This window comes from Melospiza melodia, chromosome 20 (genome assembly GCF_035770615.1).
Source record: "Melospiza melodia melodia isolate bMelMel2 chromosome 20, bMelMel2.pri, whole genome shotgun sequence".
Taxonomy (NCBI): domain Eukaryota; kingdom Metazoa; phylum Chordata; class Aves; order Passeriformes; family Passerellidae; genus Melospiza; species Melospiza melodia.
Window position 1 is genome coordinate 4992792 of NC_086213.1, and position 26216 is coordinate 5019007.

A 26216-nucleotide genomic window follows, 5' to 3' on the forward strand; every position below is an offset into this window, starting at 1 on the left:
CAAAAATGGGGGAGAAAATAAGATTTAAAAGCTTGTGGGCTGAGACAAAGACTGAGAGATTACACACTATTAGGGAATTTGAAGTTAAAACAGTGATCAGTAAAGTAAAAGGCAAAGCTCAGACCAGGCACTGCCTGGGACTGGATTACCCATGGGGATTTTTGTGGTGAGGGGGAGGATGGGGCTGTACTGAGGGTGGATATTGGGTCAATGTGGAGTGGAGCTTCCAGCAGTGGAGCTGTGAAGGTTGTGTGCTGAGTGAAGATTGTAATGACCATTATGAAATTAGCATTTTGCTGAGACAAGGGGTGGAATTTATTTGCTGCAGGTGCCCAGGCACTGCTGGGGGGCTGGGAGACCCTCTGGGGTGGGGCTGGGGCTGCCCCAGAGTGGACATGGTGAGTTCCACCCCAGCCCCTCTGCGGGCAGGGCTGAGCCTGTCATTCACCACCTCTGGAAAAATGCACTCAGGAAAGGACAGAACCTTCTGCCAGTGACAGCTGAGGTAAAAAGCGTGGGAAACAGCAACAGCCTCATGGCTGGAGGAGGAGTAGGAGGGGATTTGGCTAGGCCTTCTCCAGAGACCTCTTCCTGCTTCTCCCCAGGGCAGCACAGGACATCAGAGCTGGGAAGTGCTGGTGAGAGCCAGCACTTTTATTTACAAAATGGTAAATAAAAGAATATTATTTTTGCACAAAATCAATCTCTCCAGAAAAAAGGAAAGCAGAGATCTCGATCCAAAGGATTTCCAAAGCAAGGAGACTCAGTAATGGAGGAAAGGCACAATTATGACTCTTTTATAAGCATCAGGCTGGGGACACATCAGTGATGGGAAAAGCCTCATGGCTGCAGCATTAAACCTATTCTGAGAGGATTCTGTGAGACAAAGGGCAGCAGTGGCAGCTTATGCTAAGCTCTGCACTACTTCCACAGTTTTGACATTTTGGAAATACAAGAATACGAGCTTTTATTGCCTGCATGAAAGTGAGAAATTTTTGCTACAGACTTGTTCCCTTTCCCTTCTGTAGGACAAGTGGGAAATGCAGAATGTGTCCTTTGGCCTCACTCCTATATACCTGGGTTTTACCATAAAAAACCCCAAGAATGTGTTTCCTCTCAACAAGCCCTAGTTGTGCAGTGGGTGGCAATGGATTAATGCCAATCAACTCTGAGGTCACACACCCAGCTGGTTAAAAGAGAGAGCAGGGAGCACCTGGGGCTTTGCATTTTGGGGTGGGGTGGTCTGGCACCTGCTTCTTGAGGTGGAGGTAAGAATGGAGATATTTAGTTCCTTGGTAGAAACATCTACAAACCTTGGCTCTTCTCAGGCTGAAGCTGGATTTCTTGTTTTTGGAAGGAAAAGTGTTTGCGTTGTATGACTCTGATTGCTTCCTATATTTCTGGTGACTGGAGAACTGTGTAAGTGTGGCTAGAGATGGAGAAAAGCTGCTGATGCTTTTTTTATTTTCAAGTGTCTTTGAAAAGTCCTTTTATCAAAGATGGTTGACTTTTTGCTGCATCACTAAGCAAAGTGTGAAAAACTAGATGGGGTTTTCCTAGCAATGTTCTTTTTTTCCCTTCTTGTAAGGTTAGGTGATACATCAAAACCAGTGTGCAAGGCAAGCACCTGAATGCTTTGGGAAAGAGCTCAGGGGGATGAATGCAAAATGGTGGCCTTCATCTTGTCTTTTAGTAGTGTTCAGATAACTGATTGAGACCAAAAACCATTAGCTGGGCTAAATCAATTTACAGGATTAGGAACTGCAAGGGCAGTTGGGTGCCATATGGGGGTAACTCTACCTGGGTGTAACACTTCCAGGTCTGTTGTTTGAATGAAACAAAGAGCTTCACAAGTGGCTGTGGGCTGTTTTAGGAGGTGCTTAAACACAAACCTCCCTTTTTTTTGGTGGTTTATTCTTGACCTAAACATTTGGCTCTTGTGGAGAAGAAAATAGAGTGTGTGGAAAAATGAGTCAGCCAGCTTCCTGTGGGAGGGACTGCAGGAGGCACGATGCTTTGAATGCTGCAATAAATTAGCACTGGAGATAATTCAGAGGACAAAGTGTGCCTGGAGGACACACCATGCTAAGTAGTGCACGAAGTGGCTCCTGCTCTGTGTGCAAATCCTGCTTTGCAGAAGAAGTGTGGGAGATGAGACAGCTCTGCACTGTGTCTGTTGCAGGGCTCTGCACAGAGAGCTGAACATGGGCTTGTTGGCAGCTGCTTGGTTCCTGGATGGGGGGAGGATTAGGGTAACAACATGTGACAACAGCAGGCTGGTGTGGTTCTGTGGGGATGCTGCACATCACCTGGAGGGGAGCATTTGTTACCTACTGCACATGGAAGCAGAAAGGCTGCAATAATCAAGTCTGGTGGAGCTGAGAGGAACCACCACATTAATTCACTGCAGCACAGCCTGGCCCTTGCTGCAAGGGGGTCTGGGACCTTCAGGTTAAAAAGTTTGTCATTCCCCTTGTGCCTGTGCAAGAGCACAGTGGCTGGAGCTCTGTACTGGACTAGCAGAGGGAATGGTACAGTTTGGAAGTGGACAGTACATGTTTTCCCTCAGTAAGCTCTGTGGTCTGCTCTCTAAGATAACTCCTAATGCATTTCTAATATTTAATTTCCACTAATAAGTTTTTTTCCCCCTGAAAAAGGCATATTTTATCTTGATAGACCATTTTGGCCATTACCTTTGATGTGGGCTTTTAATCCAGATTTGCTGGAGCTCAATCTATCTTTGTTACATGAGCTAAAGGCTGAAAAATAGTTCTTCCAGTAAATTCCTAGTGAGCCAAAAGCATGGGTCAGATGAGAGGACAAAGAAATACAAAATGCCTGACTAGTTTGGAAATAACTGAACTGGAAACACAAATACTTAACCTGGTCATTAAAACCTTTTGAAAAATTAAGGTGGTTACAATGATGGAGACAAAGAAATGTAACATTCCCTCCTGCCTGAGAGGCTTTGCTGTCTTTCCATGGTAGCCTGAAGTCAGGACAGGCAATCTCCATTCTTGAATTAATTCTTTTACAAAATCATTTTAGTCTTAAGACCTTAAACCTGGAGGTGTTCAAACCCAAATGGTTGTGCCTGGAAGAAAGAGACAATAATTAAGCTTCTTACAGTCTCTGGCTTTAAGCACTCTCTACCCTTTATTTGAAGGCAAATTAACTGAGCTCTATTGGGGATATCTAATACCTGATGGCAAGCTAACAGTTCTGTCTGCTCTTGAAATCTTCATGTCTACACCATGTTAAGCTCACAATTACTGTTTTAGGATTTATTAGTAGTAAATGCAAGCCAAAAGTTTTCCAGTGGGTGTAAACTTGATGCTCAAACCTGAAGTAACAAACATGTCTGAATGCATGAAAATAGGGGTGACCATTCCCATATATATGAAATGAGTTAGTGCCAAAAAGATGGAACAAAATTCAAGGAGTTGGTTTAAAATATATTAAACTCTCCCAGGAAGTCTTCAGACAGGAAGAGAGAAAGCATTTTCTCAAATGTATATTTAAATTTTATGGTAGATTGACCTGGACATGTTTGATTAGCTTTTAAATCCCTGCAAAGTTTGATTCCAAATAACTTCCATCAGGCTGTTTCTTAAAAATAGTGCTCATGTGTGTTTGCTCATTTCCTTTAAAACTTGATAAACTTATTTCAAAAGTGAGGGGAGGAAGAGCTAAGAAGTGGTTTTTGGAGCTTGGCTTGAATAAAGCAAGATGTGCAAATGTTCAGTGCAGAAGGATGATTTCTCATGGCCAATACAGTAGAACTTGTGGCTGCTTTCTGTGGAAAAATAAGAAAACTCAAACTCTATAGTGAATATTGGCCAGGATGAAAGCTACAGCTTCAAACTATTCCAATAAAGTTTCCTCTTCACTAAATGTTTTAACCACAGATAGGTGCAATAGGGTCACACATGGAAAGTGAATGCCATGAAAACGAGCAAGTCCATCACAAAGATTTGGAAACTTTGTGATGGATTTGAAACCAAGAAACTCATACGGCAGCATGTCACATTGCAGCACTCAAAAAAGTTCAAATCTATGTTCTTAAAGGATTGTTCTGGAGCTGTTAAGTAACATTTTACTTGAAAATATTTCTTGGTCAGCCAGTACTTGATCTGTCCTTCTAAACACAAAAGAACTGTGCTGAATACCTGCAGACAAAAAGCTTCTAGACAGATATCATTTAACTTAGCAGTGCTTCTTCCTGTACTTTGGCAGCCTCCAGCTATATCTGAATTGTTCTCCCTCTTGACAGCATGAAAAGATCTGTTCAGAGCATAAGGTCTTTGGAGCAGACTGAGCACAAGGCAGACCTTGCTCTTGGGTGATTGCTGACAAAAGATAATTACAATGTGTTAGTAATAACATCTGAGCACTTTGATCTGCTGAAGCTGAATCTATACTTAGTGCACTAACATGGGTAATAAGTACAGGAATTCTGTCTCCTTTTAGCCCAGCTTTGCTCTGTTTCCACCCAGGTTGAGCCTGGGGATGCAGGTGCAGCAGATGCTGGAACACAGCATGTTTACCTTCTGTGCTGTGCACAGATGTAAACACTGAGGGGATTAGGTCTTTAATTCCCAGAGCTTCAGGGCAGGGCTTGGCCTTCAGAGCAGTCAGCACCTCCCCAGCTGTACACAGGGGCAAATATGCAATAGTAATTTCTAGAGTGAGCCAGGACCTAAATTCACAGCAGGTGTACTCAAAGCTGAACATAAATCTTCCAAACCACACCTGTAACCCAGCTTTTGGGAAGCTTCTCAGTACTTCTGCAACTGGCCAGATCTTATTCATGTGGTAATGATCTTAGGCATCTCTCTCTCTCTCTAGAGAGACTGCATGGCTGTAGCTGTGGCAGTGTCTGAATGAGGGGAAGGTCTGGAAATATGGATCTCTCCTTGCAGCTTTGTCCTCCTACAATCTTGCTTTTAAAAAGCTCCTGCATGAATTTTATTGAAATAACAGCTTTTGGCAAACTTGCTGGCATTTTGGTACTTGAAGTCCTACAACAGGTTGTACTTAGAAATAAAAAATAATGCAAGCAGATGTGGAGAGGAAACGTAGCTGAAAAATGAGGTGGGTGCAGCACATGCTGTGGGATGGCATATAAAGGATACTCTACTCTGCCAAATCATACGCATGCAGGGGAATTGTGATCAGGGACTGGAAAGAGCCCCTCTCTCTATGAGTTTCAGGGTTTAGTGTATGTGAGTATCACTAAAGGTAAAGTATGGATGGTTCTGTATGGGGGAAGATGCTTCAGTCACCAGCCCTTCATGTATTCAGCTATTTTTCTGATGGAAAACAAGCGCAGTGTTATTGGAGGAAGACAAACCTGCTGCATCAACATCCCAACAGCTCTGTTAGAGTAACTGCCTGGGAGAAAGTCCACTGAAAATGTTACAAAAGCTGGGCTTGGCTGTGGGTTTGGCACAAACATGTTAGACTCAGACTTACACCTGTAGCCAAGGTTTTGCAAATCCAGGTCATGTGTCATTCAAGTGAAAGCCCTTTCCTGCACTGTCTAAGATGCTGCTTAGAGGGATAAGAGTCACTGGAGCTGTGTTTTTTTGGCACAGAGGCTGCTGCTTTTTGACAGCTGACTCCATGCAGACACAGCCAGTTCTCAGCAAGCCTGGGCTGAGCTGGAGCAGGTGTCAGGCAGGTCTGGGACTGACCCACAGCCCTGGTGTGGGGCTGCCTGCAAACCTGTAAGCACTGCTCAAGGTTTTAGACTGGGAAACACTGCACAGACAGAATTAGCAGCCTGTCCTGTGTTTGATGCTGAGAAAAGATCTCTTTTCTCTGTAAAGGTTTCACAGCTGAGGCTTTGGCTGGTAAGAAGCATGCTTCCCTCCCTCACCAAAGCTCCCTGATCACCCTCAGTGATTTGTCTTGGAGGGGCAGAGTTTGTAAATAAGGAGAGTTTCCCTACAGCTGCCCTTCAGAGAAAATATTGTTGGCTTTGGTGTTTTTAGGCAGAAGTCAGTATCAATGACATGTACCCTGTGCATGTGCCTTTTGGCTTTGGTGTTTTTAGGCAGAAGTCAGTATCAATGACATGTACCCTGTGCATGTGCCTTTTGACCCTACTTAGGGCCATAAAAGGGAACAGGAGACCAGCTGTAAAGTGCAACAAGAAAAACACAACAAAAGTGGTGTGGCAGTGGCTATTTTTCAGCTTCAGAGACTCCCTGACAAGTTACTGTTGGGAATGTGCTTCATTTTCAAAGCCCTGTTTGAGCATGCTCATAATTTACCTGTGGCAACCTTAGTTGCTTTCCAGGTATGTTCATTCATCACTTTATCTTCAGCAGAGAGGGCTGCCTTGCCTGAGTGTGTGTGGATTCTCCTGCACTTAATCGTGGGCTGATCTACTCCATCTCTTCTGCTACTACAGCAGGATTTTAAACTGGGATCTTCCCTAGCTTTGCTGCACATAAATGATTAACTTTCTCTTCCTCTTGCTGCCTGAAATCAAGAGTAATGTGACCAGTGACAGAAGAGACTGTGGTATTCAGCTCTCAGCAGTTTTTATTACTCCTGCTGCTGTAGCTGAATTTCTCTATGTGCACAAGCCAGTGGTAGCAGCACTAAATCTCCTGAGCCCCTGCTGTGTGCTGGAGTGCCTAAAATGGTGCTGCTTAGAGCTTCTGCCAGTACACAGACATGTGAGTGAGCTAGGAGGGCTTTCATCCTATCAGTGCTAAAAATCACCTGCCTTAAGCCACTGATCCCTTTCCCCCCTCCTTGCAAGTCTTGCATGCAGTGAGGTGTGTGCTGGAGCTGGCAGATGGCTGGGGAGCAAACAGGTCCACATGAGCATGCAAAAAAATCAGGCTGCATCAGTGGTAACCAGCCTGTGCCAGGACTTGGGTTTTCTTCTGCCTGTCACTGACTTCCCCATCACCCCTTGGCTTGGCTGTTTGGTTACCTACCTCCTGGAAAGTTTTCACCCCTCCTCTCCCAGCTCTCTCTAGTTGATTAGTCTAAAAGATATCAGCCATGACACATTGTTGAATTCATTTTTAGACACAATGCTATGCCAGAGATTTGTTTGCTCAATTACAGAAATACTATTCTTTCTGCTGCAGTATGTCTGGATTTGGTTTTGTTCCTGAGGCTGGTACTGATTTCAGCCTCCTTTCCTTGGCTTTGCTTAAAGATATTTTTAGTTGTTCTGTTGAATTCGAGCAGATATCCCCAGTCTGGAAAGTTATAAAGAACTGAGTGGACTGAAGAAGGAACAAGTGGTTTAACCATGTCACTACTGCAGCACAGGTAGGCTTTTATCACTTAGATCTTCAACTCTTAACACTTGTATCTAATGCAGGGCTGCTCAGCTCCATGCACAGGCACTCTCTGCATCTCCTGTGTGGAGACAGGTCTCGTGGCAGTGCCACACATGGCAAAAGCTGGCTTTGGGTGCCCAGGATGCCACATGAGACAAGGAACATCCTCCTCAGCAGACCCACATACCATGTGGTGTAGAGACAAGCTTCATGCAAGTGGAGCATCTGTGGAAGCTCCTTGACTTGATGCTTTGGTCATGTCTGCCTGAGCAGTGGGGCACGAGGGTAGAGCTGCTTGCTCAGAGGTGCAAAGTCCCAGTACAACCCATGTCAGACAGTGTGTGCACACCAAGTGATGACCTGAACCCTGGGTAGTTTTCAGAAATTAATAGGTTGAAGTGAAGCATAATTTTATTAAGCTCTTGCAGGGATTTGGAATTTCCCAGTGTGATCCCACTGACAGCAAGGGACGAAGGAGATAAAGATATTAGAGCCAAGATTTCAGCACAAGCCTTCTCTCAAGTACTGATTCAAAATACAGCTTTACATGTCAAGCTGTGAAACACCAAGTATATCCATGTCTCAAAATTATTTATTTAGAGGACAAGACAAATACTGCCAGTTAAAAAGCTCTCTATTGATTTCCACCCTTACTCAGGTTTGCTGAAAGGGTCTAGGATTTAATATTGTTTATGGCAACACTTAAACCTTACCAGGAAAGGAGTGTTTTGGCCAGGTCCCCTCACAGAGTCGGAATTTACACGAGGGTTATGAGGCTCACTGGGGCTAATCCCTACCAGCATTATACATCATCTGACAGTTGCCAAGGAGACAAGGATAATCTGAGTGAAACAAGATATGTGAGAAGGGTATTTATGGACATTTGCCTAATGATGCTGGTGGAATGCACCAAGAAGTGATTATCTGAGTGCCTTTGAAGTACTACCTCTTCTGTGATGAATATGGAGGACTGGTACACATGCAAAAAATGTCCCTCTGAAATTAAAGCAGCATCAGCTTGGCCTTGATTTTTTCATTTTATCCTATGGTGGCCTCATCCAGTGGTGTGGGTGATTCCTTAAGATTTTAGCCTTTATATTTTTCAAATCCTGTACTGCATTAGTGCATAACTATAAACTCCATATAAAGTATTAACTACTGTCTTCACATTTTGGTCGGACAAACAATTCCTCTAAGCCTAAAACTCAAGGACACCCTACAGCCTCGGGCCCTGAAAAGTATAAACAAAAGTGAATTTTGGAGGAGCAAACTGGGGTTAAATTACTTCATTACCTGAAGCTGAACCCTGATATGCAAATGGACCAAACTTTGTGTGAAAAACTTGTGACCATCATCCATCTTGGGTGTAGCCTCTGGGAGGCTTCTGACTGCCCAAGGTTTACCTATTGAAGACCTTTAATAAATACCTGCTGTTATTCTCTTAATCTTGTCCAGCCTCTGTTCTAGGCAGTCACTCCAAGGATTCATGGGGAGGGGCAGACAAGGCTTTTGCAGTGCTGTGAGTTCCCTGTCCAGCCACCTGCACTCTGTGGCATCAGCAGAGCATACACAAGGATAAACAGTGTAAAGAAGCCACTTCAGTCTGACAGAGGCTTAATGAGAACTGTCCACTCCACCATGAAATACTCACAGGTGCCTCAGGCCAAGTGGTGTGAGGGAAGGAAAGAGTGGAGGTGTGCAGGTACTCACAGGCATGGAGGTGTGTGGGCTTTGTTGATGGCTTTACAGGCAGCCAGCTTGTTCCTCCCTCCCTGCAGGGTGAGCCCAGCGGTGCCACAGACACCTGGCTCTGGGTGCTTGTGTCACATTCACCGAGCTGTGGGCAGGGTCAGCATCATTGCCTACTTGGTATGTGGGTCTAGACAGGCATTTTGGGCAATTATGCCACTTTTCCTGACCTGGGGTGCCTTATAGCTCTGCTTAGGGAGACTAAATAAGCCAGAGAGTTAATACTTTCATTTGATCAAGTTCATGCTTGGAAAGGCTTCTGCACTGTTGGTTTCTCACAGCAAAATATTTCCTTGGCAGGGTGTTCCATGGCCATGAAAAGGGTCAGAGATTGTTGGAGGAGGCCCATGTCTGGGACCAGGAGCACTAAAATTGTGAATTGGAGCTGTCCCACACTGGGCAAATCTTCCCCTCCTGTGCTGAGGTGAGGCAGTGACATGCAGTGAGGGAGAAAGCTGCCTGTCTCCTTCCCTCTCCCCCAGTTTGACCTTCTTAGACTCTGATACTGTCTCTTGATGGAGGATTAAGAAGGATGGGAAGGCAGAAGGAATTTCCCAAGTTTTGAATGCCTGATGCAAAGAACTCCTTTGAAAGGAGGGAGATGCTGAGAGCCAGCCTGCAGCTGATGGGCTGTGTCTCGTGATGCCAGAGTTAATCTGGGTAAGCAGAGATTAACTGAGCTGCTGGATTGGATAATGCCTGAACTGGTTTATTGCAGCTTCTGCTGATAAAGCAGCCCAAGCCTCAGAGACCCCTCCTTGTCTGCAGCTCTGCAGGATGAGGGCCTGTGCCCATGGCAGCAGTGCCTCAGGCACAGGAAGGCCCCAGGAAGAGGTGGCATTAATGGAATCATCAATTTTATAAGCATTTGCCTGGATCCCCTAAAGGTTTAAATATTTATGAGTTAGACTTCACTAAGAATCTGGTCCCTTGTGCTAAAGTGGAGAGTGAAATAAAGGCTAAGTAGCACAACATTTAGGGAGAATTTGTGCAGAAAGTGAAGTACAACATCCAGTAAAGCCTAGGGAAATAAATCTTTCTGGAATAGAGACAAACCTACAGGAACAATCTGAGTTGGCAAATCCCTGTGCAACTTCATAGCTGATCAATAAATGTTATTTAGACAAATATCACACTGCTACATTCTACCAACAATCTCTTTGAAACAAACATGGTCATTCCAGGCTTTCTCATTTGGCCTCTAAACATAAATCTGTTGAAAGTATGACTCCCACAAAATCTGAGTCTATTCAAGCATTTTGAATAATGGCCTGTTTACATGTGTTTTCACCCTTTCATTACTTTATGTCCATGTAGAGTTTCAATGCAAGTCAGTTCCAAAGCCTTTGAGACCACACATTCCTTGTGAGCATTCCCTCAGGTTTCTCTGCCTCATTCCTTAGTATTCATGAATAGCAAGAAAAAATAACCTGATGTTAGTCAAACTCTTGCCTGCATAAAAGGGAAACCTCAGAAGGTCTCTTTCTGACTTAACTTTGGCTAGTTCTTCTCATATCAGTGCAGAAACTGGCCAGCCCTCCCTAACTGGTGTCTGCTTGGCCACTTCCCAAAAGCTTCCTTTTTTGATGGAGACCTTGTAGAGTTTCTGGGCCATCTCTCCTACTCAGCCAAACTTACAGCTTGTTTTTGGTTTTTTTTTAATATCAGTCTAATTTTTATCCTGAAATTTATACACATGGCCATTTATGTAAGGGACATGGAGAATAAAGAAAGCCTATACTTGGTCAAGGAGCAATGTCTGAGCACTAGCATTACCCTGTCATGCTGTCAGTGTGGGGCACAGAGCACTAAATTGCTATTCCACATCTTAAAAACAAACAACAAGCCCCACCCCAGTTCATCCCCATTCTATAAGAGCAAGAGAAGTTCAAACTCTTGTGTACTCTGCCTGAGTGGAGATTTTTCATTCACTCAGGTCTTGTTTATTGGTTTACATTGAAAAGTCTGTCAGTGCCTCAGTTTCCTGGTGTTAATAGAATTTATGCCAATCCCTTGCTAACCAAGTAAAGAAACAACGAGAACTCTTATGGTACTTCTCCAAAAGGCCTTCTCTTGAAATTTGTGGGTGTTTTTGTCCTGAAACACTTCACCTGTAAAAGCAATTGGGACTATGGATCTCTTCTGTAAATACAGATCCTTCCCTCCAGCAAGTCTTGAGGTTTGTACCTGTCTAATGGTCCTAGTGTGAGTGACAAATCTACACCTGAACTGTAAAAGACATCCATTTTCCTGGATTTGAGCTTGTAGACAGCCAAGTACAATGGGGCTTTGTTCAACAAGTAACCAGGAACAGCTCAGGCTAAATAGTTGCCAAATGGAACAGCTTTCTAAGAGCACCCCTATCACTACAAAACTGTGCCAAGTCTGGAAGTGGGTTCAGGAACAGACTTTAAAGGATGGAGAGAACAAAGCAATCACAAGGTTAAATTTCGTTATCTTGGTGCACTGGAGTGCAAAGGAGCTGAAGGATTCCATTTAAAGGGCAAATCCAATGAGCTGGATGCTTTAGTTACCCAAACATCAGCAGGTCATGTAACTGTTCTGTGAAAGCTCTGCAGCTATGACACATCTGCATTACTGTGCTAATCTTGGTAGTCATAACCCAGCTGAAATTATCCAAGCAGTCCCTCAGTTTAAAAATGTTCTTTCCATGCTTCAACATTAGAACCTTCCAGGCAAGAATAGTTAGGAGAGGGAGAGAACAGTTAATGGAATTGTTCCCAACACTTCTGACCTCAGCAGTCCCCCCTCAAACACTGACAGGGATCCCATCCATGATGGAAATCTGTTGCAGGACTTGGCATCTACAGAACTGAGCCCCTGCAGAAGGATAACTGAGGTTGTGAGGCCAGCCTGTATCTCTGCAAATTAAATGCCTCCTTGGGCTGCTTATGAGCAGCCTTTTACTCCAGCTGCTCTGACATGCAGGCCCCTTGACTTATGTCAGTTGTTTTCTGTGGTACCTTTGCCTCTGGATCCTGTTGTGTCCCTGTCTGAGGTGGCATTTCCCATGCCTGTGGTGGTGCTGCCAAGCACGAGCCAGCTCTGTATTGCATTGTGGCCACCAGAAGTCAACAAGAGTATCTTTCTGATCCTGTATCTCTGCTCAAAATAAACTGGGTTCTGCTAAATGCCATTCTAAACAAAATGTTGGTTAAGCTCTTGGCTGTTTTGCAAGAGGCCTCTGATTTCATGGGTAATCAGAGCACTCAATACAGCTGGCAAAACCCTCTCAGTGTAGAAGAGACTTCCCTCTTGAGCTATTGTCTACTAAATTGCATTTAGAAAAAGCAAGGCTGCTTGAAAAAACAAGACTTTCATTATAAGGTGTGCAAACTTTATAAGCCAGAGTGGGTCTTTAAAGATCAAATGCTTTTAATTGGTTTTTTCTTATGTAGCTATTTGCAAAGCTTTCAATCATGTTTGTCTCTGGTTCTAGCTAGTAATGCAGTGGCTGGATACAAACACCTTCAGTGTCCTACTTTCTAGAATCTACTGGAGGAAGTGTTTACAGCAAGTGTGAATAAGCAGAAATATTTTGAAAAACTTTCTTCTGCCCATGTGTTCATACCTCTGAGCTACTGCATAATAAAACAATTCCAATAAACAACCTGGATGTAAACAGAATAGCCACTCAAAATTTTTTGTGTAGCGCAAGAGGGGAGGAAAGGACTCATTCAGAATTTTATCTTCTTACTCCAGGACAAGTTCAGCTTCAGTTTTATGTTGGATTCTGGCTTTCAGATGTTCACAGATTAGTGGTGCTGCTGATGTCTCAAGACAGAAGCCTTGCATGAACTTTTGAAATGTCTTCTAGGACCACTTGCCAGAGGAGAAAGCTGGGCTATGAGCAGGGCTCAGCTGAAGTGCAGGAAGAACAGTGTATGGCTGACTACCCAGGGCTTCACACCTACGTGTATCTGTCCACTCATTCCTGCAGATGTGCTGCCCGGTGAAAGGGGGGGTGGTGCGACAGGAGGAGCGGCTCTGTGATGGCTCCCGGGGCAGCCTGTGCTGCCTCATCCAGGCACGACAGCCTCGGAGGGTGGGAGATGAGCCGTGCACAGCCTGCAGGCTCAGTGCCTAGGACAGACAATCATTTCCCTGGTGCCACGGCCGAGCTGGACTCCCGGGAGATGCTCTGTGCCAAATCCCCAGCAGGGTCACTGCGTGGGCTCGCTGATCTGCTCACGAGGGGCTCTTTTCACCCAGGATGTACAATGTTTGTCTGTCCCAACAGGCTCGGGAGCTCATTGTGGATGGTACAGACAACAGGCTGCCTGGGGCTGGCACAGCTCCAGCGCGACTTTGGGGGGGAAATCGCCGTGAGCAGAGGAGGGAGGGCGGGGAGGGGGATGCAGAGAGCACGGCCCGGCAGCGAGCCGAGCCCCCGGGGGTGGCAGACGGGCCGCGGCCACCGCCCGCCCGCCTCGGACGTCACAAGCGCGTCTCCCTGCGTGTCCCCGACTGTCGTGGCGTTACAGGCACAGAAATCACAGCCGGTTACCACGGCAACAGCACCAGCCGGGACATGCCGTGCTGTCATCATCCAGCAACCGGCCAGGGGTCCCTGGGATGCTCTGCTGCCCCAGGGGAGGATGAGGGTCCCACCCAGCCCCTGGGACCCAGGGATGCCACCATCCTTTTGCCCAGGAACAGCGACTTGTGTAGCTCCACTGCCTTAGCAGTAACGTTTTTTTCTAATCTAAATAGTAGTTTAATCCTTTTCCTAGGGAGGGCTTTGCTATTCAGGAGCCCCTGTTTTATTCCATGCACAGCTTTCATAGGAGCATGAAATGTTAAGGGATTGGAATGGACCTTACAGATCATCTAGTCCCAATTCCCCCTGCCATAGGCAGGGAACATTCCCACTAGACCAGGCTGTTCCAAGCCCTATCCAACCTGGTTTTGAGCATTGCCAGGGTTGGGACAGCCACAACCTCCCTGGGCAACCTGCTCCAGTGTCTCAGCACCCTCACAGGAGAGACCTTCTTGCTAATACTTAACCTAAATTTCCCTTCTTTTAATTTGTCCCCATTCCCCCGTGTCCTATCACAACAGCCCATTCTCTTTCTGCCCATTCTGTACGTGCTCATCAGCCAGAGGACTCAAGGGTAAAAATCTTGCATGAAATGAGCGTGTGCAAAATCCTTGGGCAAATTCTGTAGGGGTGTTCCCCCTCATGTTTGCTGAAATTACTTTGGCACTTCCTGTATTTATTCCTTGATGTCTGGATGGCCCTGTTCCTGTTGGGTCCCAAAGCTCTGTGTGTCCTAAAATGGGGTTAATGGGTGCTACAGGCTTGGACTGACTCTCAGCAGAGGGCTGAGCCTCTCTCCTTGTTCTCCCAGAAGGACAAGTGCCACTCAGCAGTGATCTCAAGGTGTTTCTCCATTACCTTCTAGGGCACTGAATCATTTCATTGAAGGACTCTGCAGGCGAGAACAGGCAGCTGCAGTCACGTCCTATATTCACAGCCTCAGCATGGAAAGCCTCAGCACTCCAGGCCTGATGTGGCACGAAGCTGAATTATTAACAAGTGCTCTCTGCTAGAGGAGAAGCAACTGGAGAGAAGGAGCCTCATTTCTCATTAGTATTCCCTGGGTGATCAGGGATCTGGCTATGTGGCGTGAGGATCTGCTGATGCTCCAGAGGGGTGGGGAGCTGGGGAATGAGGTTACTGGGAGCTTCATTGGAATCACTGTTTGGCTCTGGCTGGTGCTGGTGTCTGTTTCCTCTCACCCCAGCATGTGTGACACGAGTGTGCCTCATGCCAGGCACAAAACAGTGCTCAAGGACTGTCTGCCTTCCCCCAAGGAATGAGCAGCCCCACTAAAGCTGCTGTGACAAGCAGGTCCTTCAGCCCCTTCAACAGGAAGCAGTGCTGCCCTTTCTCCTGCAATTTCCCCTTCCATTGAATTTGGACTGCTCAGTAGTGAGGCACGTGAAGATTTGCTACTCAGGACTCTGTGCTTGAGGAGTTCAGTGCAGAGCTCCTTCTAATAATCTACTCACTAAATAGGTCCAGTAAACATTTTGAAGAGTAAAAACTGGAGAGTTTTTATGAAAAATAATTCAGTGTAGTGGTTGATCTGCACCTTGAAATGTAGGGAGAGTAAAAGCAACTCTTCTCTAGTAGGAGTCCTAGTAAAATATATGTATTGTATAAGCGGCCTTGCCCCAATCCTAGTTGTTCTAAATGGGCTGCAGCTCTGATGTCCTTAATTGGGTGGCAGCTGTGGCCAATGAAGATAACTGGGATAAAAGAGGGTGGGTTGGCTGCTTAGGGAGAGCCTTGGAGGAGTCCTGATGAAGAAGCAGGAGCAGCACTGCTGTGAAGAGCTGTGTGTGAGAAAACCACCCAGAAGGTAGGGGACTCTAGAAATATGAATACAACAATGTAGTAACAACACTCTTCTTTAGCCCAGGTTCACTCAGGATCTTTGGTTAAAAATAAACCCCCTGAAGCAGGACTTAAATTCAGCCTGACTTGCCTCTGTGCTAAGGATGGAGCTCCCAATAGACCCTGCTGGGCTATTGGAGACAATTTAATAAACAAGACACAAGCAGGTTTGCATTAAGCACCTGTATAAATAAAATAAGGAATTAAAGACATAATTCATAGTGTAATTGCTACAGATTTCTGGCATGGCAAAAGCAGTGCATCTTGCCCAGCACGATTCTTCCAATAACTTTCTTTTTCAGTGAATAATCTGAATTTCTTAAAACCAACATTGTTCCTATGCTGATAGACCCAGCAACAACCATTCAGAAAAATCTCTTCAAATAACTGACAACAGATCTGCCTCTCCTGTGTGTTCTTGACCATAAAAGGATGTATTTAAAATACAAGTAATTTGGAAGGGAGAACACATTATGGTTAGCTTGTTCTTAAATAAAAACCTGTTTCTTTCAAAGCAAAGCCAGGCAGTGCCTGCCAGTTCTCTAACATCCTGCATGTTAGAGCATGAAGTGAGAAACTTCAACTGAAATATTACTGAAAGGAGGCTTTTGTGGTTAGTAAATAATACCTCCTTTGGAGAATTGTGGGCTGGCTGCTCCTGTTTTTGCTGTAGCACAGGGATTGACTGAAACACCTCATTCTTTGTAGCAGCATGCTGGCTCTGGATGCTGAGTGAATCTAAGGAGTTGGTGATTGAGGGCCCCTCTGAGGGATGCCACAGCAGCCCAGCCTTCCCCTCTAAACACAAGGAGCTGTTTCAGCAGTGCAAGATGACACTCTGCCACTGCCCCGGGAAACAGATTTGCATTGCAAAACCTACCTGAGCCTGACGTTGTGAAATCTCTCCCCGGTGCTCCATGAACCACAAAAGACGCCCAGCTGAACCGGGCAGGATAAGCCTCGCCCAAGCTACAGGCAGCAAACAGCTCCAGGAGCCAGAGCTGGGGAGCAGGAAATGTGTGGGAAAGCCATCTGGTGAAGGCACTCAGAAACAGCGTGGAAGTCTTTTTTCATTCACTTCCTGACAAAGTAGTAATATGTTGTCTCATTATAGGAAGATGACTGCTTGTTATTATTATTTGTATTAGTAACTCCTAGAAGCCCAAAGGTGGGGACAGACTCTTGCTGTGCTACCTGCTGTGGGCACATGTAAGAGGAGACCTTTCCCTATACACACTCCTCCATAAAAGGACAGAAGGCATAGGATTGTGGTTTTTGTGTTTTTCTTTTTTCTTTTTCTTTTTTTATCCTTGTGGGGAACTGAAACAGATGGAAGAGACTGAAGGAGCTGGAAACAGAACATGTAATAATTCCCAAGCCTTGACTTTCTCAGCAGAACTGTTCCTTGCCTCATACTTCAGCTCTGAGCAGTTCTGGTGAGTGGTTTGTACCCTGGCACACTGCTCATGAGGAGCTCTTCAGTTCTCCTTGGTAAACTTGGCATTTAGCTTGGTGTGGACACTGCTGAGAGCTCCTGCACCCTTTGCTGTGCTGAGGCAGGGGGAGGGAAATCAAAGCAATGTGCAGAAGGGATTTTAATCATCATGTAACAAATTAAAAAATACTGTGGAGGTCTTAAACTTGCTCTTTGGCATTTCAATCATGTCTTTCATCATGTGCTCCCAGTCCAGCCAACCAAATATTCCCCATGGTTTAATGCTGCTGTAACCTCAGGCAGTATCTTTGTTCTGCTAAAAGCAGAGAACCAAAGGCTGTATTTCAAGAGGAGGCAAAGTTCCTTATAGCCTACTTACTATTATTAGATATTTAAAGTTCTCCTGTATCACCACCTCATTGGAAGACCTCAAAACTTTTTAAAGACCTTATTTTAGCCTCTTGGTGACACAGGCAAGAGGCTAATTTTTAGATACTGGAACGGACTTAAAATTCCCATCCTTGAGTTTTCCTTATCAGTCTTTGCTGGAACTGATGATGGATTTTTTCAGTCCCAGGCATTAATTGCAAGACAGAGCTTTCCAGGTCCCCTTGCTGTCCTTGTGTGGGTGTGTGTGCTTGGCTGGTTGGCATTAGTGCCAGGTTTAGACAAAGTGAGTATGTGTTGGCTTTTCATCTCTGGGGAAGGCAGAGTTTAAAAAATGTCCTAAGGACTAATTAGTTGGTGAAAGTATGGCAGCAGCAGGAAGGAGGAGGGGCGGGATGGAGGAGATGGTGGCTGCTGCCCTGCTTTGAGATAAAAGAGGCTGAAGCCCAGGGAATCCGGAAGAAACAAGCAGGACCATGTGGGCTGGCAGCTCCTGAGGCTGACTGTCATTCAACACACAGAGCCCAGTGCCAAGGGGATACCTTCTCCAGGAGTGAGATGATCAAGTGTTGTTAAGTGGGGCCACGAGATGTTAATTGCTAAAAATGGTAGAAATTCAAATTTAAGGAGCTTTTAGTGTAGAATGACTCTACCAGAGAGAAGCCTGTCTTTGTGTCCTGTGAGTGAAGCAGGATGGGGCAGGCTTGAGGCTCTGAATAAGGCTTTCATCACCTTATCCCAGACTTCTCATAACCCTCTGCTCCCAAACAACCCACGGAGACACAAATGCAGAGCCAGGCACACAAGGAGGATACCAGCAACACCTTAAACCTCACAGAAGCTGTTACAGCACCTCTTTGTAGGACTTTTCCTCTGCCAGTACTCAGCTCATGATCCCACGAGAGACTCCAGCCTATGGCAAGCACATCCATGCTACTCTTATTTGTCCTTTTTATTAATTGGAAGCCTAAGTGGTAACAGGAGCCAGAACTCCATGGGTGCAGGGTTCAGGCAGTGCCACTGCCTCAGGGATTACATGTGTAACCTCTTCAGAATAAGAGACCAGACACATGAGACTGCAAATACACTATGGAGCAGCAAATATAGAATATTAAGCAGCTAATATAATGCTAAGATTTTAAAAAGCCTCAGCTAAAGCCCTGAGAAAGACAACAGATTGTTCCCTACTCTCTTTCAGTTTGTCCAGGTTTTCCTGACTGTGGGAGGACTGTTTACATCCTTGCTATACCCATTGCTGTATTTGAGTTACTGGCAAGTTTTGGCCAGGTGACAAACTCAATGAGCACTGAATCGTGCCTCGGCAAACATGAGCTCTGTCTCTGTCAGAGCTTATCTGCATTGGAGAAAAACTGTCCTCCAGGCTGGGAGCAGGGCTGGGCTGCAATGGGAAGGGCAGCAGCAATACTCAGCATTTTTGAATGTGGCAGTTCTGAAGTGGGTCAACGAAGACCATTTCTGGCTCTAAGAGGGAGTTAAGGGAACAAAACCCATGCTTGGACACCACATGCTGGTAGAGTTGGTGGTTCCTCTGACAAGGCTTTGTGGAGTGGATCTCTGAGCATCTGGCTGTGAGAGGTTCCTCTAGTACAAGTATCACATGAGGATAATCCCATCTGGTTTAAAAGCCCAAAACAAGCTGCCTGGTTTGCCTCTCCTACCTTCTAGTCTGTGCTTCCAGTTTATGCTTATATTGGGACAATAACAAATCTTACATTCCCCAGCCAGTGACAGAAATCATACACACAGAGAAGGAGACAAGTTCTTAGTCCTGGATAAGAAACCTGACACAACACAGGGCTTGTGCAATCTTGGGTGGAAACCCTCATCCATGGTGTATGTGGAATATGCTCTGTCCAGAGAAAGGTGAAAGATCTGTAGCTCACTTGGGACACATTGCTTTAAAAACATGGACAAACTTAGTAGCATTCCTGAGCTAAGGAAGATCAGGTCTTTTTGGTTTTTTTTTTTTTTTCTCTCTTCTTTTTAAAGTTAGTTAGCCAAATTGGAATAAGTTACTTTTTAAATCCTTGACAAGAAAATCTACAATGGAATGAGGAATGATTTCCTCAAGTGTCAGAACAGTGTCATACCCAACACTAGCTCCTCTCACCTCCGGAGGCACAGGACAACTGCACACACAGCTTGAGTGAAGACCTGTGGCCCTCTTCAGAGTCCTTTGGTCCTAGTGCTGTGGTTGAGGTGTCCACCCTCCCATAGGCAAAATCCCTGTGTCACCCCAGAGACTCAGCTCTGACAGAATTTAGTCTGAGAGAGGTTCTTAGAGCATGAGGTGGGCCTCTTCAGCCTGAATCTGTGTGTGTTTTTGTTCTATGCTATTTTAGGAATAAGCAACTGATAACAAGCAAATGCTTTGGTCTGCTGGAGTAACTGTGTTCTCAAGCATTAAAATTATGGTTTGTACTAACTGTCCAGTGGGGAGGAAAAAAATCAAGGCTCTTAATTCCAGAAGACAGGTTAACTTCTGTGGGAAGGAGGCAGAAACTGTTAAGTCTTTTGCTGTCAGAAAGAAACTCACGCTGCAAGTATTCAGTCAATTAGGCTGATTTGTAGCAGCCTCACTATAAATCCTCTTTCATTCACAGGCAAGTTAAGCTCTTTGATGAAACACAGCATTCCAAGGAATTTCAGTAGGTTCTCACACATCTAACCGTGGCAAAGTTATCTGTAGTGACACACCATCTGAGAATGACATGGTATGTTCAATTCTACAACATTACAGCTAATGTATCTCAAAAAAGGGAGGCCTGCAAAAAGCCTTTCGCCCCACTCTTGCAGATTAGCGTTCTTCTTGCATGCTAAATTTGTTCAGCCTATTAGTAAATTAGAAACAGATTTTCTACATCAGTTCTAGATACAAAAACAGTTGAGAAAGATAACTATGCAGTAAATGACCACTCAACCCAGAAACACAACTGTTTTGCCAAAAAATGCATCACTCCTTAGAGGTGTAAAATCAGTTTAAAGGCAGTATGTGTTATCACAACACCTGTGTAACATAACCAGAGGCAGAACCCTTTGTTTCCCTGGAAGCTGGAGCTTCCCCACTCCTTTGCCCCAGAGGGGGATGACAGCAGAGCTGTGCCCCTGTCCCGTGCCCAGCTGTGCCACCCAGCTGACTCACCCTGCTGAGCTGGTCCAGGAGTCTTTGGTTCTGCTCGGAGAGTTCCTGGACAGCGCGCGTCTTCTCGCGGTCGGCCTCGCGCAGGTGCACCTGCTGCTTCTCCAGCTCGTCCTGCAGCTGCTTCACGTCGCTCTCCAGCTCGGACACCCTTCCTTCCCACTCTCCCTCCTTGTTCTCAAATCGCCGCCGCAGCTCGTGCTTCTCTTGCTCCAGGTGCTACGTGATGGGGGAGAAGGGGTTAGGAAGGGAGGGAAAAAGGGTCAATGTCTCTTTTTCCTCCTCTATGCTAGGGCTAAAACCTCGTGCAGGAAACAGGATGGTGCTGGAGCGTGACAATGCCATGGAGATAACAATTCCACATCAGGGCAGGTCACTGGCACTTAAGCCATTTTCCATTTCCAGCAATTGGCCTGTCCTTGGCCACTGGAGTTCAGCACATTGAATTTTTACTGAAATAACTGCCAAAAGAGTGAAGTAGGCTGCATGTCAATAGGCGAGATATATAGGTCAGACAGAGCAATTGATTTAGCAGAGCCCAGTTTAACTCCAAAGCAATATTTCAGTGGTCAGTGGCATAATTTTTTAAAAATTGCCTTTATAGTCAAAATACACAAACTGTATACCCTCACTGTTGGTGAGGAATGTAGATGAAGCATCCTTGTTGTCATATGGGTCTCATGAACAACAGTTGAATCATCTATCCATTTGCTCCTTCTATTCCTGACCTAATTAGTGTCTGAGAGTTTGATAGTGCACAGTAACTCCATTGTTTGATGCAGCCTGCTCTGGAATGGCAATGGATGCAATGAACTGGTTGCTATAGACATTATGTACATCCATGTTCTGGGTTCAGGTTTCTTAGAAACCACTCTAAGTTCTGGAGACTCTGCTCTGCTTTGGATTGGCTGGAAAATGAGGAACAGCACCAATCTGGTGAAACTTTTGCATGTTTTACAGGCTCAGTTAAATGAGGGCTTGATTGAAACAGAGCTGCAAATCAGGTCAAAGCAGATTTATGTTGTGCCCATTTGAAAGAATCCCTGCTCCAAAACCCTGAGCTTGAATTTCCCTTGGTGGCTGAAGACACACATTTACTTTCAGAACAGTCACAGATTGGGGACATGGGCGCGTCCCAGGATCAGCAGGGAAACCTGAAAAACGGGAGTCCTCTCCTTGTTGGTTGTCCTCTGATCCCCAGAATATTCTCCTGCTACTCTTTATCAGATTCCCCAGTCTTTAAGGAATGTGTTTTAGAAAAGAACAGAAACCCACTGGGCCAAGCACTTGCCTATTTCTCCCAGGTGAATTGTTCCCTGGTGAACAATTCCCATGGCACTTCTGATAGGAGGGAAAAATAAACCTGCTAGGTGGAAAAGAAAATTGCACTGCATTTATGTGAAGTGGCTTTTTATTGCTTGTTAGAAACACAGGCTGTGAGGGGGCTGTTTCCCCTGGGTGCCTATTGCTGATGACACACAGCCTCCCTGGCAGGGTCCTTGTCACCTTCCCAAGCAGGTCTGAATGTCAAAACCCTCCAGTATCTCTCCAGCTTCTGGCCTGTGTATTGCTAATCTTCCACCTTTTTTTGCTCTGCCACACACATGCCATGTTTTCTCTTTCTTCACCTGATCCCCAAATCCTTTACTATGCTCCTTCCAGCTCAGTGTAGCAGCATGGTGCTTGTGCCCTTCAAATCCTTCTGCAAATTCCAGACTTTCATGAAAACCCTTAAATATGAGGGAAAGTTGATTAAAAACAGTGGCCCATAGTAGGGAATTTCCCCATGTTTCAGACACTAAAAGAATGAGCATCCTTGCAAATGAGAACTAAGCAGTAATATAAATATTTTAATGCAATAGGTAGGCATGAGGTCCCAGTAACTGGCCCATGACAACCATTGCAAAGAAATCTTGTTTGTAGTCCAAGTGTGGCTGGAGCAGCCACAATCTCACTTTCAGCAGCACACTGAAAATTCTGTCTTTTATAGCTCTGCCTCTTTCACTGCTAGGCAACGTTTAGAAAGATCCAGGGCCTTCTCTAAATGGAAAGTGGAACTTCAGCCTGCTGAGAAGCAGCACTGCAGCTGAAGTGCCCCAGACACCCAAATGTGATTTAGAAGCCACCGATAAGCCTTGTCAATCATTTAAAAAGCACTTTAGTTTTTTCACTGCAAAAGAAAATCTCCACTACACAGAGCCCCAGTAAATGGCCATCACAAAGGCTGGCATTAGAAGAAGGTGAAGAATATGAAGCTTATTCTGTTGTGACAGAGAAACCAGAACAGAGCAGTGGGGCACAGAGAGGCTGTTGCAAAGAGGAGGAGAACCCAGAGGAGATGTGTTGACTGGTCCCTCCTGCTCCTGTCAGCAGCCATCTCTCCTGGCCTGCCCTCACCCCAGCACCTGCAGGCTGCATGTCTGGCGAGGGGATTTCTGCACCTAGTGCTGATAGGGCAAGCTGCTGGCCTCAGGAGGGGAGTTTCTTCTTTCCTGAGTGTCTGTCTCTCCATTCACCAGCTGCTCATTGATTTTTAAACAGAACTGCTTTCTAGAAGATGTTTTCTTCGGAAAACAGCTTATCTTCAACTTATCTGAGCTGGGCTGGTCCTCATCTGAACAGATGAAAGCAAGGGGAGGTTTCCCAGCTGATAAAGAGGGTTCATACTGTAAAGTGCTTGGACACAGCAGGCTCCTCTGTGTCAGAGGAACAGCACTATTAACTGTTTTAATCCCTCAGAGAGGATAAAACTGTCAAGGATCACATATCAGAATTTATTACAGAACTTTAATTTCATGATTAGAAATGAATTTAAATTCAGGCTGTGAAATGAAAGGTTTGCCAGAGTAGGTGCATGGCAGGAATGCTGTACCTCAGCAATGAACCCACAAAACTAGAACAGATTTAATCTTGAGGCAAAGCACCCAATGAGCAGACCTGGACTTTGGCTGTTGTGAAATGGAGAGGCTTCACTGAGCTCTTGTAACCAATTCTGAACTGTGAACTGGGACAAAATATCTCCTTTTAAGTGCTAAACATCATTATATCAGGTTGTCAGCAAGGATCTCATTTGAGACTTTGCTTTGTGTCACCATCAGAAAGTTCTCAGCATAGGGAAGGAGGGAACAGCTGTGGGTCCTTCCTCTCTGCTCCTCTGAAATAAAAAAGCTTATTGTGAAATTTTATTCACTTCAGTGGCAACAGGAGGAGGCCGAGATTTAATCTGCAGAGGCTGGGATTATCAAGCTTGTGTTTTAGAAGATTAATGTTGAAATTTGATTTTTTGTGTGAAGCAGCACTGGGTTAAATTTGCCAAACACAATGGAAACAAAATGACCCTAAAGTAGATAACACTAACTCCTCTCAAATGGGTAGCCTGGAAAATAGCAATCTGTTATTCCACTGGGAAGTTAGGGTGATAGTAATGGCATGAAAACATGTAAACAGCCCGTTGTGTTTACAGTCTCTTCATTTACCTTCTGAAAGGGCCTGTGAGAGCAGAGGTAAACATTTGTGGGATGTTATTTAAAGTACTGTAAAGTTGTAGTTTCTCCCTTCTCCTTTTCACCTCAACATTTTGCGAGCAGTGAGTGGTGTTTGAGGCTCCTGAACTCTCTAAGAGGCAGCTTGCTGGGTACCTAAACTTGTGCATTTTTCCTTTAATGGTAGGAAAGGTTCTACTCCAACTCCTAAGGAAAAACCATGTCAGCACAACACCACATACGTCTGTTCTTACTTAATGATCAACCTGGAAACATTCACTCAGGAAAATTTTAATACTCTGGGAAATTCTCATCTGATAAACAGAGCCACTAAGCAACAATTTGAGCAAATGTCACCTTCACTATTTTTTTATTAAAATAGCAAAGGCAGGGAGATTGCCCTGCAAAAAGGAAGGGATCAGCTGAGGTAACTGACAAGCTTAATAAGAGAGAGGAATTTTTGTCAGGAGAACAAAGGGCATACAGTAATTTCACAGATCCTCCTGAACTTGAGAAATGTTAAGTCTGTGAGGAAGGAATACAGGAATATTCAGGACTGTGCAGAAAGGACTGGTCTAGGGCTGTGACTTGAAATGTGAATGTTAATCCAGCATTGTTCAAACTCTCTCCAGAACGGTGAGAGAGGCTTTCCTCAGCCTTCTAAGCAGTATTACTTATTGGAAGAAATACAATTTCAAGAGCAGCTATGAGGAAGAGTGAATAATAGTGGTTCTCTCACAATTGTGCAAGAGAGTCGTTCCAAAAAAAAAAGCTGCCTGCACAAGTCCTTTTCTTTGTAATAGCTCGATTTTATCTTAAAAAATCAATAAAGGGCTCAATCCCCCGAGTTCCTGGCAAACAGCTCTCTCCAGATACCTGTAGGCATTTTTTAGAGCCAACAGCTAAGAGCGATGTATCATTAGGGCTTATCTCCTGCCATGCCTAAAGCCTTAGCTGCAACAGCTTAAGCATAAGGGTCACATATGCTCTGTAGCTCAGTACCTGCTGTGCAAATTTAACTTCCGTGGTATTTCTGTGACGAGATGAGCCGCGCACATATCTCCCAGGTGGTCCTGGGGCAGAAGAGCCCCCCAGGAGCCTCCGGAGCGCGGTGCTGCAGCCCGGCCCCGGCCCCACACGCCGGCTCTCGGCCGGAGGGATCGGGGGAGAACGGCAGCTTAGCCTCCCCCAGGCCTCGCAGGCATTGCTCAGACCCTTTCTTCCCCGTCACGGCCGCAGCGCGTCCCGTGGGCTGCCCGGCCGGGCCCGCGCCCGCCGCTCGCCGGGGAAGGGGCCGCGCTGCGCGGGGAGAACCCGCGGGCCGGGGCCGGGGCCGGGGCCGGGGCCGGGCGGAGCGCGGCGGGGCCTCACCTCCAGTTTGTCGGTGAGCTCCTTGTGCATCCTCTCGTACTGCCGGCTCATGTCCTGGTTGCGCTCCAGCAGCGCCTTGCCCAGCCGCGCCGCCAGCACCAGGTCCTTCTCCTTCTGCCGGATCAGCGAGAGCAGCTCGGGGTCGCGGGCGGCGGCGGCGGGCGGCGGCTCCGGCGGCTCCCCGGCGGCGGCCAGCAGCGCCAGCTCCTCCTCCAGGGCCAGCTCCAGGGCGGCGGCCCCGGGCGGCTCCATGCCGCCGGCGCTGTCCGCCTCCGCCGGTGCTGACCCGGCGGCGGGCAGGCGCAGGCACGGCGCCGACATGGCCCTGCGCGCCGCCGCCGCTCCGCTGCGCCCCCCGCGCCCGGCCCGCGGCTGCGGCGGCTGGGCGGGGAGCGCCGCCGCCCCCGGCCCCCGCCCCCCGGCGCCGGGCCCCGGCAGCGCATCGCCGCCGCCACGGCCACCGCCACTGCCACTGCCGCCGGCGCCGCCAGGGGCACCGGGCCCGGGCGGCGCGGGGGAAACCGGGTCCTGCTGGCCCCGGCTAACGCGGGCAGGTCTCGCCCCTTCTGCCGCAGGCCCAGGCCAAAAATCCCCCCAAAACATCGGGGAAGTCCCAGGAGGCAGCTTGGCACCCCCGAGGGGCACAGCGTGTTCTCCTCGCTCGCTGCTCGCTCCCCCAGAGCTCTAGCGGAGCTCTTTCGGGTGCCAGAGCAGCTCTCGGGATCTTTGTGCTCAGTAGTTCACCCCGCAGAGCTGACTACAGCTTCCAACAGCCACCGGGGCTTGCTTTCAATTTCAGATTGTTTGGCATGTTCTCGGGTAACATTTGTCCTAAAGGTACCCTCAGTGAACGTTGGGAGTTGTAGTCAGTTCAGGTCCCAGTACTATTCCCTCTATT

General features: G+C 46.4%; 1 protein-coding gene across 3 annotated transcripts in view; it reads right to left on the minus strand.

Moving 5' to 3' along the window:
* The window catches only part of BICDL1 (BICD family like cargo adaptor 1), a 49534-nt gene extending 23880 nt beyond the window's left edge, over positions 1-25654 (minus strand). For 2 of the 3 annotated variants that reach the window (XR_010030144.1, XM_063173096.1), the window contains exons 1-2: positions 25319-25639; positions 20469-20684 (exon numbers count right to left, since the gene is read on the minus strand). Coding sequence is in view for 2 of the 3 variants with exons in the window: in XM_063173096.1 (XP_063029166.1) it covers positions 20469-20684; positions 25319-25639 (537 nt within the window). In the remaining variant the exon portion in view is untranslated. Of the gene's footprint in view, positions 1-20468; positions 20685-25318 lie in introns of all 3 variants that reach the window. The other variant, XM_063173097.1, reaches the window with a different exon arrangement.
* Between the last annotated feature and the right edge of the window lie 562 nt (positions 25655-26216).